General features: G+C 48.3%; 1 protein-coding gene across 1 annotated transcript; it reads right to left on the reverse strand.

Annotated features, from left to right (window-relative positions):
• Positions 1-152: 152 nt before the first annotated feature.
• Positions 153-12153, reverse strand: LOC307196960 (putative 2-hydroxyacid dehydrogenase; the record flags this gene model as incomplete). Its single annotated transcript, XM_079942442.1, is given in 8 exon segments — positions 153-1204; positions 5125-5218; positions 6626-6804; positions 8269-8381; positions 8385-8440; positions 10164-10551; positions 11859-12041; positions 12148-12153. Coding segments are annotated over 8 exon segments (1176 nt in total). The 3' UTR covers positions 153-1047.
• Positions 12154-12359: the final 206 nt, after the last annotated feature.

Below are 12359 nucleotides of genomic sequence, written 5' to 3' on the forward strand. Positions count from 1 at the left end.
CCTGTGGGCGGGGCCAGACGACACGTGGTGGAGAGCGGGGCCTGATGACGTAACTGAGGAGCGGGGACGGGACGTGATGACGTTTGTGCGGGGGCAGGGCGACTGGGCCACGCACCCGCCGTACTCCCACGGCGAGCTGGGTTCAGCCAGATGCCGCCGAGTGCAAGGGAGGTTGGGACTCTGTGGTGGGGAAGCGCACAAACCACCCGGATGCGGAGATTGCGGAGCGAGGAATACACTTTACGGAAACGCACGAAGCTAACAGAGAAGGGTGCATTTCAACTCCCTTGCCACAGAATATCAAATGAAGAGCAGGGAGGTAAGAGGTCTTAACTGGGTGGGCGTCCCGGAGCAGAGCTCCTTCTGCCTGCACCACTAGGAAGGACTCGAGTTTCTTCCTCTTTACGCTGCCAGTTCGTTTGCTCACTTCCTGTAATACCTCCTCACCAGTCTACGTGGAGAAAGACACAGCTTCCAAACTACTCCAGAAAGGCGGCATAGTCACCTCAGACCCCTCTTCATGGTCATCCCTGATAATTCCATACCGGGCATTGACAGTGGGGACTTTTTTTCCTATAGCAGCCCCAGCACTTAGAACAGGACTTGGCACATAGAAGGTGCTCAGTAATCCTTTTTTTTTTTTTAATGATTGAAACAAATGGATAGTGATTAGAGTATCAGGGGGACTATGTAATCCAATAAAGTATCAGAATTTATCAGGATCGAAAGCAACATAGCTCACTGGGAAATCTGTAGACCTAGTGCAGGCTTTTGGACTTTGGACAAGTAATTCTCTGTGCTCAGTTTCATTACGAATCATAACAACATAACTTCCCTCATACAGCTGCCTTGAGGATGAAGTGAGAGTGTAAGGAAAGAATTTAACAAACTCTCAACGGGTGGTAACTATGATTACTATTCCTTAAGTTTTTCATCTAAGTAGTATTAATTCAATCTATATAATGGACTCTTAACATACAAAGTAAGTGTTTTTGGTCCATTTAATCTGCCATGTTTTCATCCCATTGAATTCTCAGCCCACATAAATCATTTAAATAGCACTTCATTAAGAATAGGAAGGCCATTGAGAGAAGCCAGGATGCTTTCAACCAAATTTTCCATTGTCTGTCGTCTTGCTTGATGAGTTGCACTTCCAATGTGAGGTGTCAGAGTGACGTTCTTCAACTCCAACAAAGGATGATCTCTGAAAAACAGATTAATTGAGGAAAACTATTCAGAGTTGTTTCATTTCTTTAATGTCATGTTATGGTTTCATATCCCCTACGCTGAGATGGGGAAGGCTGTGGGAGCCTTATGGCGTACTCTTAATGACACCTAGGTATGACCACTGCTCATCTAACCCTGGTTTGGGTGACCCAGCATTTCTGGGTGTAAAATACATATCCTAACTGCACCCAGGCCATTAGTTCACAATTGCACAACATGCATGATGGATTAAATGACACTGACCCACAGGACAAGAAAGGGCCTTGGGGAATTAGGTGTTGATCTAGGCATCTTGGGACAAGCTGAATGTGCCTGTAATGGGAATAGCATTCAGAGGGGAAAGATTTATTAACTAGAATTAGCAGATTAGAGGGAGCTCTCGTCCAGGAAGAAGGCAAAGGATGGGAGTTAGCCTGGAAAGATAATGAGGTTTTAGTGAAGTGGGTCAGGCAGACTCAAGCATAATGATGGATAATATTAGCACCCAGGATTGGGAAAGTGCTATGATCTGGCCCAGCGGGCATCCTGACTATTTTAATAGAGGCCAAAGTAGACATGTGGCAGTGGTCCCCCATCATAGATACTGAGGCTCAAGGGGCACACCCTTGAGAATCTTACAGACCCCCAAACCTATGGAAGTTCTCTGGGGGCACCTGTAATTTATATCAAGGCAGTTTGACTGCCCTCACCTCCAGGAATGACTGAAGTAAGACATATCCTGTGGTACAGTTAGCAGTGGTAGAAACTATTCTGAAAAACACCCATCCTCCCCTTATGAAGGAGGTGGGTTCTACTATATAACATCACACGCTGGAAAACAGTACAAGGGTGCGAACTGAGACAGGGTGACTGGCTTTGTCCCAACTGACTTGGAACCCAGAAAGAACTGAATCACGGCCAACTGTACAACACCTGCCCATAATAATATCTGGTGTATAGGCAAGAGACAGTTTTGTTGAGAAGGCATAGCAAATACCTCTGCAATTGTTATCGATTTGTTATGTAATGAAACTGCATTGTACCACGACAATATTGCAATATGGTATAACACTGGCATTGTTGGTAAGATTTAAGTACCTCATGTAAATAAGTCAGATGACAATAGTGACATTGACGATCGATGGGAAATGACTGGCCTGAGGAAATACTGGATTTAGGTCAATACCAGCTAATTTATATACTAAATAGTGCTACACAAGTTCATCATAATGTACAAATAGTGGTAGATCAAGGGGTTGGGGGGAACAAGTCATCATATTGGTACAAAAATACAATGGGTTAGTTTCTTTAAATCTATCCCTGCCCCACATTGGCTCCTCCAAATGTTAGGCGAAGTCATACTGTATCTGTCATATAAATACTGTAATAAGTGTAGATAATCCAATAAACATCATTTTGCTCTGAGACAGCTAAGGCCAAGGGCCAGTGGCTGGCCTGTGTAGTAAAGAATTAACTCAGCAGGCAGGCTTGGAGTTCTTGAACCCTGCACATTCCAAAGATAGGACTGGCCTTTGACTGGCCTCTGGAAGATAACCTGTGAGCCCTTGAGATATACTGCCTGGTAAGAGTGTCTTATACTTGGGGCCTTGAGCAAAGCCAGATAGTTTATGCTAGTGATTTAATTTGTGGTGAATACCTGTTTTTGTTCACCTAGGGCTCTAGGCCAATCTGTATCAGTTTGACCTCTGCAGGTTCTGGAGACTACGAAGCCAGTGTCAGACATGTGGGCACTCCACACCTACATGACTGACCCCCTGATACCAACGCTGGGATGAGCTTCCCTGGTTGGAAATACTTAACGTGTGTTGTCACACACCATTGCTGGAGGTGGTAGCACTGTCCACACAACTCCATTGGGGGGACAACTGGAAGTGCAAGCCTGGTTCTCCTCGACTCCCCTATGAGTTTTCTCCCTTTGCTGATTTTAAACTATATCATTTCACTGTAATAAACTGTAACTGTGAGTAGAAAAGCTTTTCTGAGTTCTGTGAGTCTTGCTAGCAAATCATAAAGGCTGAAGGTGATCTTGGGGACTCCTGGCGCTATTGGCAAATGAATTTTTTCTTTTTAAAATAATATACAGGGGGCTTCCCTGGTGGCGCAGTGGTTGAGAGTCCACCTGCCGATGCAGGGGACGCAGGGTCGTGCCCCGGTCCGGGAGAATCCCACATGCCACGGAGCGGCTGGGCCCGTGAGCCATGGTCGCTGAGCCTGTGCTCCGCAACAGGAGAGGCCACAGCAGTGACAGGCCCGCGTACCGCAAAAAAAAAAAAAAAAAAAACCCACAGTAAATCCTTTTGTAAAGCAAAGAATACTTATGTAGTATGACTAAATAACCACAGGTTTCCGACTTTTTAAATTACTTTTTTCACAGTAAGTGGCATCAAAATGTCTCCCTGAAAAACCAAGATGAAAACTCAGACCTATCTGATAAATATACAGATTAGAAATTAACATGGGATCTGAATATAAGTTATTCATAAAATAGTTGTTAAACCTCTTGGCCACAAGAATGATTTCACATGGGACACTGGGAGTGCATCACCTATTAGAATAAACTAAGCTTTGGGATATAACCCTAGTATTTGCCTTGTGACTTGTGAGTAAAAGTTCATTTTAGCAGGCAACAGGGGTGATAACATGACTTCTCCGTTTTTGAGTAAGTTGACAACTGTCTACAATGGTCATGCTTCTTCATTTATATTGAAATTATTTTCTGTTCTAGATTAGTTGCTCTCTTATTTGGTCTTTACACTCTTAAAAATTGAGAACCCCAAAGAACATGTGTTTATGAGGGTTATGCCTATCAACATTTATTGTATTAGAAATTGAAACTGAAAAAAATTTAATACAGTCATACGGAAGCACACATTTCATTAGCTGTCAGAGTGATGATGTCATCACATGTCCTTAAGTCTCTGGAAGACTCCACGGTACACTTGTGTGAGAAAACATGAGTGGAAATAAATAACATCTTACAGTATCATGAAAATAGTTTTGACTTGGGAGCTCCTCTCTACTTGCTAGATAGGATGCTGCCTGATTCATGAATTATTAAATAAATCCAGTTAGACCTTTAAAAAGAAAAAAAAGTTAGTTTTGACTTCACAGACCCCCTGAAAGGGTCTCCAGACCACATTTTGAGAAACTCTGCTCTGAATAAATTATTGTTTTTCTCAGAAATCTCTGTAAGTTCTATGACCAATCTTGATAAACTTAGGTATTAAATTTGGTCATAATGTCAAACATTCATCTGACAGTAATTTGCTTACTGGATAGAAATCAAAGCTGGAGGAATCAAAGCTAGGAATAGCTGGTTTAATGAATGACAGCATCAAGATTCCAAATAAGTGACAGACCAAGACTCCAGTCCCAACAGGCTGGATCACTGGGTCAAAACACACAAGCAAATGAAATTAAATACAAATAAGTGTAAAATTCCACACATAAACTTAAAAAACAGTTGAGAGAATAACAATTTCAATTTTAGCTGACTGAAAACTTAACGAGTTAAGGTGCAGTGAGGCTTCGAGGAAGGGTGCTGCCAACACAGCCTTTGTGTGATTTCTCTACAGTGGTCAGGCCACAACGTGGATGCTGTGTGCCATTCTCAGGAGCACATTTGCAAAGGACTGTAAAAGCTAAAGTGCTGCAAGGCAAGGTGTCTGGAAATGACATCATTTAGGCTGCAACTGAAGGATAGGAAGATACTTAGCCTCAAAAAAAAAGAGACTAAGATGAAATGTAGTGGTTGTCTTAAAATACATGAAGGTTTGTAAAGAGGAGAATAATCAGAGCTCGCCTTTGCTGCTGCAGAAGGCAAACCAGGGTCGGTGGGTGAAGGGAGGACTACTTGGCTTGATCTGAGAACGGCTGTCCTGTGCAGCCTCCATCCACGGCAGGGGTTCTGGGTACGTCACATCGAGCGCTGCTGCTTTAATGACCCCGGTCTGAAGGGCTTCCACCAGGGCGTCTTGATCAACTAACAGACCTGGGTGGACGAGACCCCTCCTCGGTAGGTCCCACAGACAGTGCACTCTGGTCACATTCACTACTGTTCAAACACGTCTTGATCTTGTCACAGGTTTGACAGCATGTGAACTTCATTCTGCCATTTCGTTCTCAGACACAGAGAGCCTGCTGCATGCCAGGCGGCGCACTAAACCCTTTACAGATGCTGTCTCGCCACCTCCTCCACTTACCCAGCAAAAGTCAATACTCTTTTTACACATGAGGCTTGTAGGTTACATGCTCAGCCAAAGTCACGAGCTTCTAAAGCATCTGCCCAGATCCGAGGCCAGGTCTGTCTGACCCTGAGCCTGGGCCCTGCCACTTCACCACACCGCCTTCCAAAGCCACCGCAGGTTCCGGGAAACAGCCCCCAGATAGTAGTTTTAGGTACACGTTCAAAAACCAAACAGCCACAAACATCACCCATAACTGCATTTCAAATACAAGATAGCAGCAGCAGCTGAGAAGGAAACCCCTTCCTCCCAGCAGAGACCTTCAAGGAACCTCCTTCCCGCTGGTGTGCTGAGCCGCCCTACAGGTCAAGAGGGCACCCAGCCTGCCTGTGCTGCTGGTGGAGAAACCTAGTCCCAAGCTCCTACCTGGGGTGTTTGTTTTTCCAGAATCTTTACTTCGTCACCGACCTCTGACATTACCAAAAGCATATAATGCACTGGTCCTTCCTGCTCATCTACAGGGTCTGAATTTTCAGAAAACCTTCAAGCATACTAGCTTGGCCCTGTGGGGTTTCACGGCAAGCCCTGTTTTCCTTGTTTTACAGATGAGACACAGGTGGTTGCTGGTGACGCCAGCTCTCACATGTCTTCTGCCCCCGATCCCAAAGGCAAGCCGCCTGCACGTTTGAGGCCAGCACCGATCCCCACGTGTGCTGGCACCCCCAGCGTCGAGCACTCCGACGCTTTCTTCTTCACAAATGCCACACCAACCCACCAGAAAATCTGGTTATCGCGGGGGGCCTAAAGCCTCCTGTATGCAAACACACAAAGCTCTACGAAAATGTCAGAGAACCAACCACACTAACTAACACAAAGTTATTTTTTTAAACTGAGGCTTGATTCTACGTGGAAGGTCAAACTGTGATTCTGCTACCCGAGGAGATGCCCGTACTTGGATCTGAAAACGCCACAGTGTACGATTCTCATTCTTTTTGTTACTAATTTGAGGTTCAAAATGACGTGAAGACAAAAATCAGACGTATTTCTAAATATAAAGTAAAACCCCTTTAACTCACCACCCAGCAGTCTAAGTGGATTTTTCAGACCATTCAGGGAAAAGCTTGCCTGGGAATGCTGAGAGGATGGCCATGGCTGGGGACGGGGCCCTCCGGCACAGCCCCCACAGCCCCCCAGCCTCCACACAGCGGTGGAGCCGCACCCCGATGTTGAGAGAGTAGCAGTGCGCTCCATCGCACTCAGCTCGCGCCTCCCGATCAGGCCCCGGGCCTGGGGCGTCAGGCTCACAGCCAACATCACAAAGTCCGATCGCTGAAGCAGGTCATCCAGCCTCTCACAGCAAGTGGCCCCAATGGCTTCCTCCTCCTCCGATTTTCTATGAAGGGAACAAGGGAGAAAAACCACGTTCTCTAGTTAGAAATTCATCAACTCCCGGAAGGAGTTTCTGAGAGGAGCCATGGACTCAGTCTGTCCTCCCGTGGGCCAGACCCCCACCTGGGTCCAGAGGCGGCTGGACCCCGAGGCCAGGGCTCACCCATGGAAACGCCGTGGGCGTCTCTGGGTGCTCTGAGCCCCGTGTCTGTGGGGTGTCACACCAGACTGCGAGCCCCTTGAGGTCAGGAGCTTCCTCTCACTCAACTTTGAGCCCCCAGAGTCTGGTACAAGCCCGATGGTGTCAGACATGCTTTCAGTGACGTCCAGCATTGCTGCATATGGGCAAACCCATCAGAATTTCCAGAGAAAAATAACAAAACGGGAGAGAGCCTGGGAGTGCCATCTGTTCAACAGACAGCAAGGATCCAGGGGTCTGGTGCGGGCAGGATTGAGTGCTCTGTTTTGGGTCCAATCCTAACTCCTGCTCTGGGCACCCCAGACAGCTGATTATTCAACAGAAATTCCAAGCTCCAGGAGGTCACAGCATCCCTGGTAGCTGCTACTGCCCTACAAACATGGAATACAAAAATACATGAATTCTTTCTACACATCTTGGCCAGCAGAGCACCTGAAGGAAAGAGGAACGGCCGGCACACGCTGCCACTGTGAAAGCCCTGCCCACCTCGCGCGCCTTGTCCTGGCCTCTGCGGCGGCCCTCGCCGCACTGGGAGCGGTGACAGCTACCGAAGCCTCGCCACTATCCACTGTGCAAACAGGGTGACTGAAAAGGGGGCAGTCCTGACGTGAAGTCTCCCAGCTCACCCTGCCTCTGGGAGTGGAAATCTATTCCGTGGCAACGGAAGCCACTGAAAGGCTGCAAACAGCGCCATCATCTGGCCGGTCTGCAGACGGGGCTGAAGTTCGAGAGCAGAGAGCAGCCCCTTAGAGGGCAGGGCAGGTGAGAAAGGCCGGGGCCTAGGCCGGTGGCAGGTGGCAGCGATGAAGTGAGAGTGAACAGGCAGGTCTGAGGGTTGTTCTGAGACAAAATTAACAGGACTGGGTGTTGGGCTGAATGCTGCTGGTGGAGTATGAGGAAGAGGGTTTCAGACTGAATACTGGGGGGGGGGGGAAGCATACACCTGTGTGTTATGTGTGTTCAAGTGTGGACAGCATCTCCCATGATCAGAAAGAATCGCTGTACAAACTGAAACAGAGCACAGCTGTAGGTGAGCCAAAATCTCTTTTCTCTCTGGTGAAATTTTTTCAATGAAGAGAAGATTATCTGCTGCATTTCTGGGTGATCGTAAGACCACCACAGTCCCTTCCTTGATCATCAATGCTTTTTGGAGAAACAGAATAGGAGAATTGTATGAAAAGTGGAGGAATAATATATCTAAACTATATTTAAGGCAGTGATGGTGCAAGTTCTGCTCAGTCAATTTCAAGTCCATTTTCTGAATTTTACCTGCGTTTCCTACTGCGGTAGAGAATCTCCATTTCAAATGCTCTGGCCCTCTGAGCAATCTTACAGCCAATGCTCCCCACGCCGATAATTCCCAGAGTGGCCCCTGTCACTTCTTAACCCATCCAGTTTGTAGAAAAGTTCTCCGTATGTGGCGAAATGGCCAAATGATGGCCTAAAATAAACACGATGCAGAGTGGGCAGTGTGGACAGCACCACACACAAAATCCCCACAACCCTCACTGGGCCGCCAGAAGGGGAGATGAGGCTACAGGAAGTCCAGGGCGGACCCTGGGCGCTCACTCATTCCTATCCGACAGCAAAATGTTTCTGCAAGGGAAGAATGACAGGAACAGGGAAGTTTCCTCATAACAAACCCCAGCCTCCTGGCAGAATGCTTTAAAAGAGCAACTTCTGGAACTTCCCTGGTGGTGCAGTGGTTAAGACTCCAGGCTCCCAATGCAGGGGGCCCGGGTTCGATCCTTTGTCAGGGAACTAGATCCCACATGCATGCCGCAACTAAGAGTTCATATGCCACAACTAAGGAGCCCATGTGCTGCAACTAAGGAGCAGGTGAGCCGCAACTAAGGAGCCTGCCTGCCGTAACTAAGATCCAGTGCAACCAAATAAATAAATATAAAAAAAAAAAAACCAGCAACTTCTTTCACATTAAGGGAGGATTTCTGGTTAAAATTTGTTGGTTTTGGGGCTTCCCTGGTGGTGCAGTGGTTGAGAGTCCGCCTGCCAATGCAGGGGACACGGGTTCGTGTCCCAGTCCGGGAAGATCCCACATGCCGCGGAGCGGCTGGGCCCGTGAGCCATGGCCACTGAGCCTGCGCGTCCGGAGCCTGTGCTCCGCAACGGGAGAGGCCACAACAGTGAGAGGCCCGCATACTGCAAAAAAAACAAAAAAATTTGTTGGTTTTGGCGTGTGCAAGTGTCTGTACATTTGTTACTACATGTATGTGTGTGTGACTGTGCATCTGTTTGTGTGTGCATGTGTGTGTGTGTCTGTGAGTGTGCACACGTGAACCAGCAGTCAGAAACAGAACCGGCTCGGACTTCCCTGGTGGCGCAGTGGTTAAGAATCCTCCTGCCAATGCAGGGGACAGGGGTTCAATCCCTGGTCCGGGAAGATCCCACATGCCGCGGAGCAACTAAGCCCGTGCGCCACGACTACTGAGCCTGCGCTCTAGAGCCCGCAAGCCACAACTACTGTGCCCGTGTGCCACAACTACTGAAGCCCACGCGCCTAGAGCCCGTGCTCCGCAACAAGAGAAGCCACCGCAGTGAGAAGCCTGCGCACCGCAGCAAAGAGTAGACTCCGCTTGCCGCAGCTAGAGAAAGCCCGCGGGCAGCAACAAAGACCCAACGCAGCCAAAAATTAAAAATTAAAATTTTGGAAAAAAAAAAAAAGAAACAGAACCTGCTTGGTTCTTGCCTCCTTTCCTCAAGCCCCTTCACCCCAGAGCTCCACCAGGACGACAGCCAAGTGCTGAAGTGCTGCGCTGCTCCTCGCGGGGTGTGCCCAGCCAGGTCCAGTGTGTGGGGAGCTGGGGTTCTGCCTGCTCACTTGGGGGCCTTCACCCCAGGGTAGCATGCTGAACAGCCAGTGAACTACTCCAAGGGCATTTCCACAGTGGTGCTGAAACTACTTCACACGTTGCGTAGTTAGTGGAATTTGGTGGAGGAGAAAACAGTGTATCAGACAGATCACGTGGACTGCATGTGCCTGGGTGCCAAGCTTGGCCCTGACTAGGCAGAAACGACCAAAAGTCGCTCCAAGTCCAGGGCAACAAAGTCCTGGACGCAGTGTGAAGAGATCAGGGCCTTATCAGGTGTGATATTAAGTATCTGTCATCTGATCTCTGGAAAACAAGCGTCTCCTGCCTGTTTACCTTCCACGACTCTCCGAGCTGCGGCCAGCAGCAAGGCCATCCCCAGGTCTGCCGTGGGGTTGGAAAGGGCGTGTGGCGTGTTGGCCGCCTTCACACCAAAGCTGGCAACGAGTCCCGGGTCCAGGTGGTCCGGCCCCGCCCCTACGCCAGCGACGATCTTCAAGCAGGGCGGGGTGCGCAGCTCCTGGCTAACGGCGGGCCTTCCGCCCCAGATGTACACGGCTCGGGTCTTTGGACCCAACTGTGTTTTATTTTCCAAAAATTCTTGCATGGTAATGAGATTAAAGCGTTTCTGCAGGTCTCCAGCAGAAATATGATCTTCACATATACCATACTGTCCTTCAAGTCCAGACACCAAAACTCCAGGTAGGTCCTGATCGCCCGTGGCCTGCAGAAAGATAGATGCAATTTCTGCTGTCAAAGAGAGTCTTCAAGAGAACAACCCATATGCTCTTCTACTGCTCTTTAGATTTTCTAAATTACAACAGGACTGGAATTCATTTTATTTCCTGGAAAAATTCCTGTAAAACCTGTAACACAGCAGAGCTGGACTCTGAAGGTACCCATGCTCCCATCACTGCCACTTTCCTCCCCACCCGATGGGGGTCTTTATTTCTGCCCTTCGGCTGCGGTGGCAGCCTCCGGGCCCCCTCCGACAGGCACTCCTTGTGATCAGGCCCTCGTGAGACCCCCAGCCTGGAGTGCACTTCTCGTGAAGAGAATGCAGCAGAAGCGAAGGCGGGTCCTGCTCTCCCCTGCTCCCCCCTCTCCCGGGGGGCCAGGGCCACGCTGGGAGGCAGCCCTGTGCCAAGGCCCAAGTGAGTGAGAGGCAGGACTTAAGAGGCTGGCCAACGGCCTGGGAGCCTGGGGATGACCGCAGCCCTGGCCAGCGCCTTGACTAAAGTTTCCCGAGGGACCCTGAGCCAGAACCGCCCAGGTAAGCCACTCCTGGACTGCGACCTGAAGACATAGCGGGTAACAGAAGTTTATGATTTTCAGCCACTAAAATTTAGGGTAATTTTATGCAACAATAACTAACAAATAAAACTGACCATCTTTTACTGTGAAAGTAAGATACTTTTTACTGTCTGTCAAACAAATTAAATAATGTTTTATGTTCTTTGTTCCTAATTAAAAAGAAGATATCTTTAACATTTTATAGCTTTCTTCCAAAAAGAAAACCAGTTGCTTTCAAGAGTCGAGGCTAGTGAATGCATTTTATCTTTGGGTCACAAACTTAGCTAAAAATGTTTACAATGTGTTCAAAGCTCAGAGCGCAATGGGCTAAAAAACTTGTTTACTTTTTGGACTTTCAGTAAAAGATTAATAGAGTTTCATTCAAGATAAGATCTCAGTTATTTTGATAGAAAGGAGTCTCAACTCCTGACTGCTTTAACGTTGGTTATGGAGCAATGACACACAGCCATCACACCATTATTGCCAGTGGTCGTACATGGAAAAGACCCAAGATCCTCCAAGTGACTCGTGGCTGCTCCACAAGTGAAGAGGGAGACAGTCCCAGCTGGGGCAGATAGACGCAGCAGGGATGGGAGCACCGGGCACATTCAAGAGCTCGCTCCATCCTTGGGCTCTGTCTCTTGCTCTATAATTCCTTTCACGAGCACCAGCCTCTGACCATCTCCACTCACAGCCAGGAGTCCAGCAAAGGAGCACGAGACCGGAAGTGGGACCCACCGTCAACAGCTTCCTGAGAAGGAGCGTGAGCCCTGTTCGCTGCTGATGCCGAGCCCTGTGCGCAGAGGAGCGGGCGGGGCCGCACGACGAGAACTTTGGCTCCGGCACAGCTCTGCGGCTGATCAAGTGTCTCCCGGGCTTCCTGCGTTCTTGGTGAAACCGGAGTGATATCAACAGGTAGTGCTTTACAGTCGCACCGTAAGATCACATTTCATTCTCCTCCCCTAATTTCTGCATAAAGAGAGCTAAGTGGACATGCCTCTGGCAGGTGTCCTTGCATGCACAGTACTGACATGACGGTTAGGTTGGGAACATTCTGACCACAAAGGAACTCACCACAAAGTAGGTGTATTTTTACACAACTGCATTTCGTCTAAGTCAAAAGATAAACCCATGTGTGAAATTTGGAAAAGTCAAAAATTTTTGTTTTTGGTTAACAGAAAAAAAATTTTGTTTTTGGTTAACAGAGTGATAGTTGAGACACGACAATGCAGTTAGACG

This window comes from Stenella coeruleoalba (genome assembly GCF_951394435.1).
Source record: "Stenella coeruleoalba genome assembly, chromosome: 14".
Classification (NCBI taxonomy): Eukaryota; Metazoa; Chordata; class Mammalia; order Artiodactyla; family Delphinidae; genus Stenella; species Stenella coeruleoalba.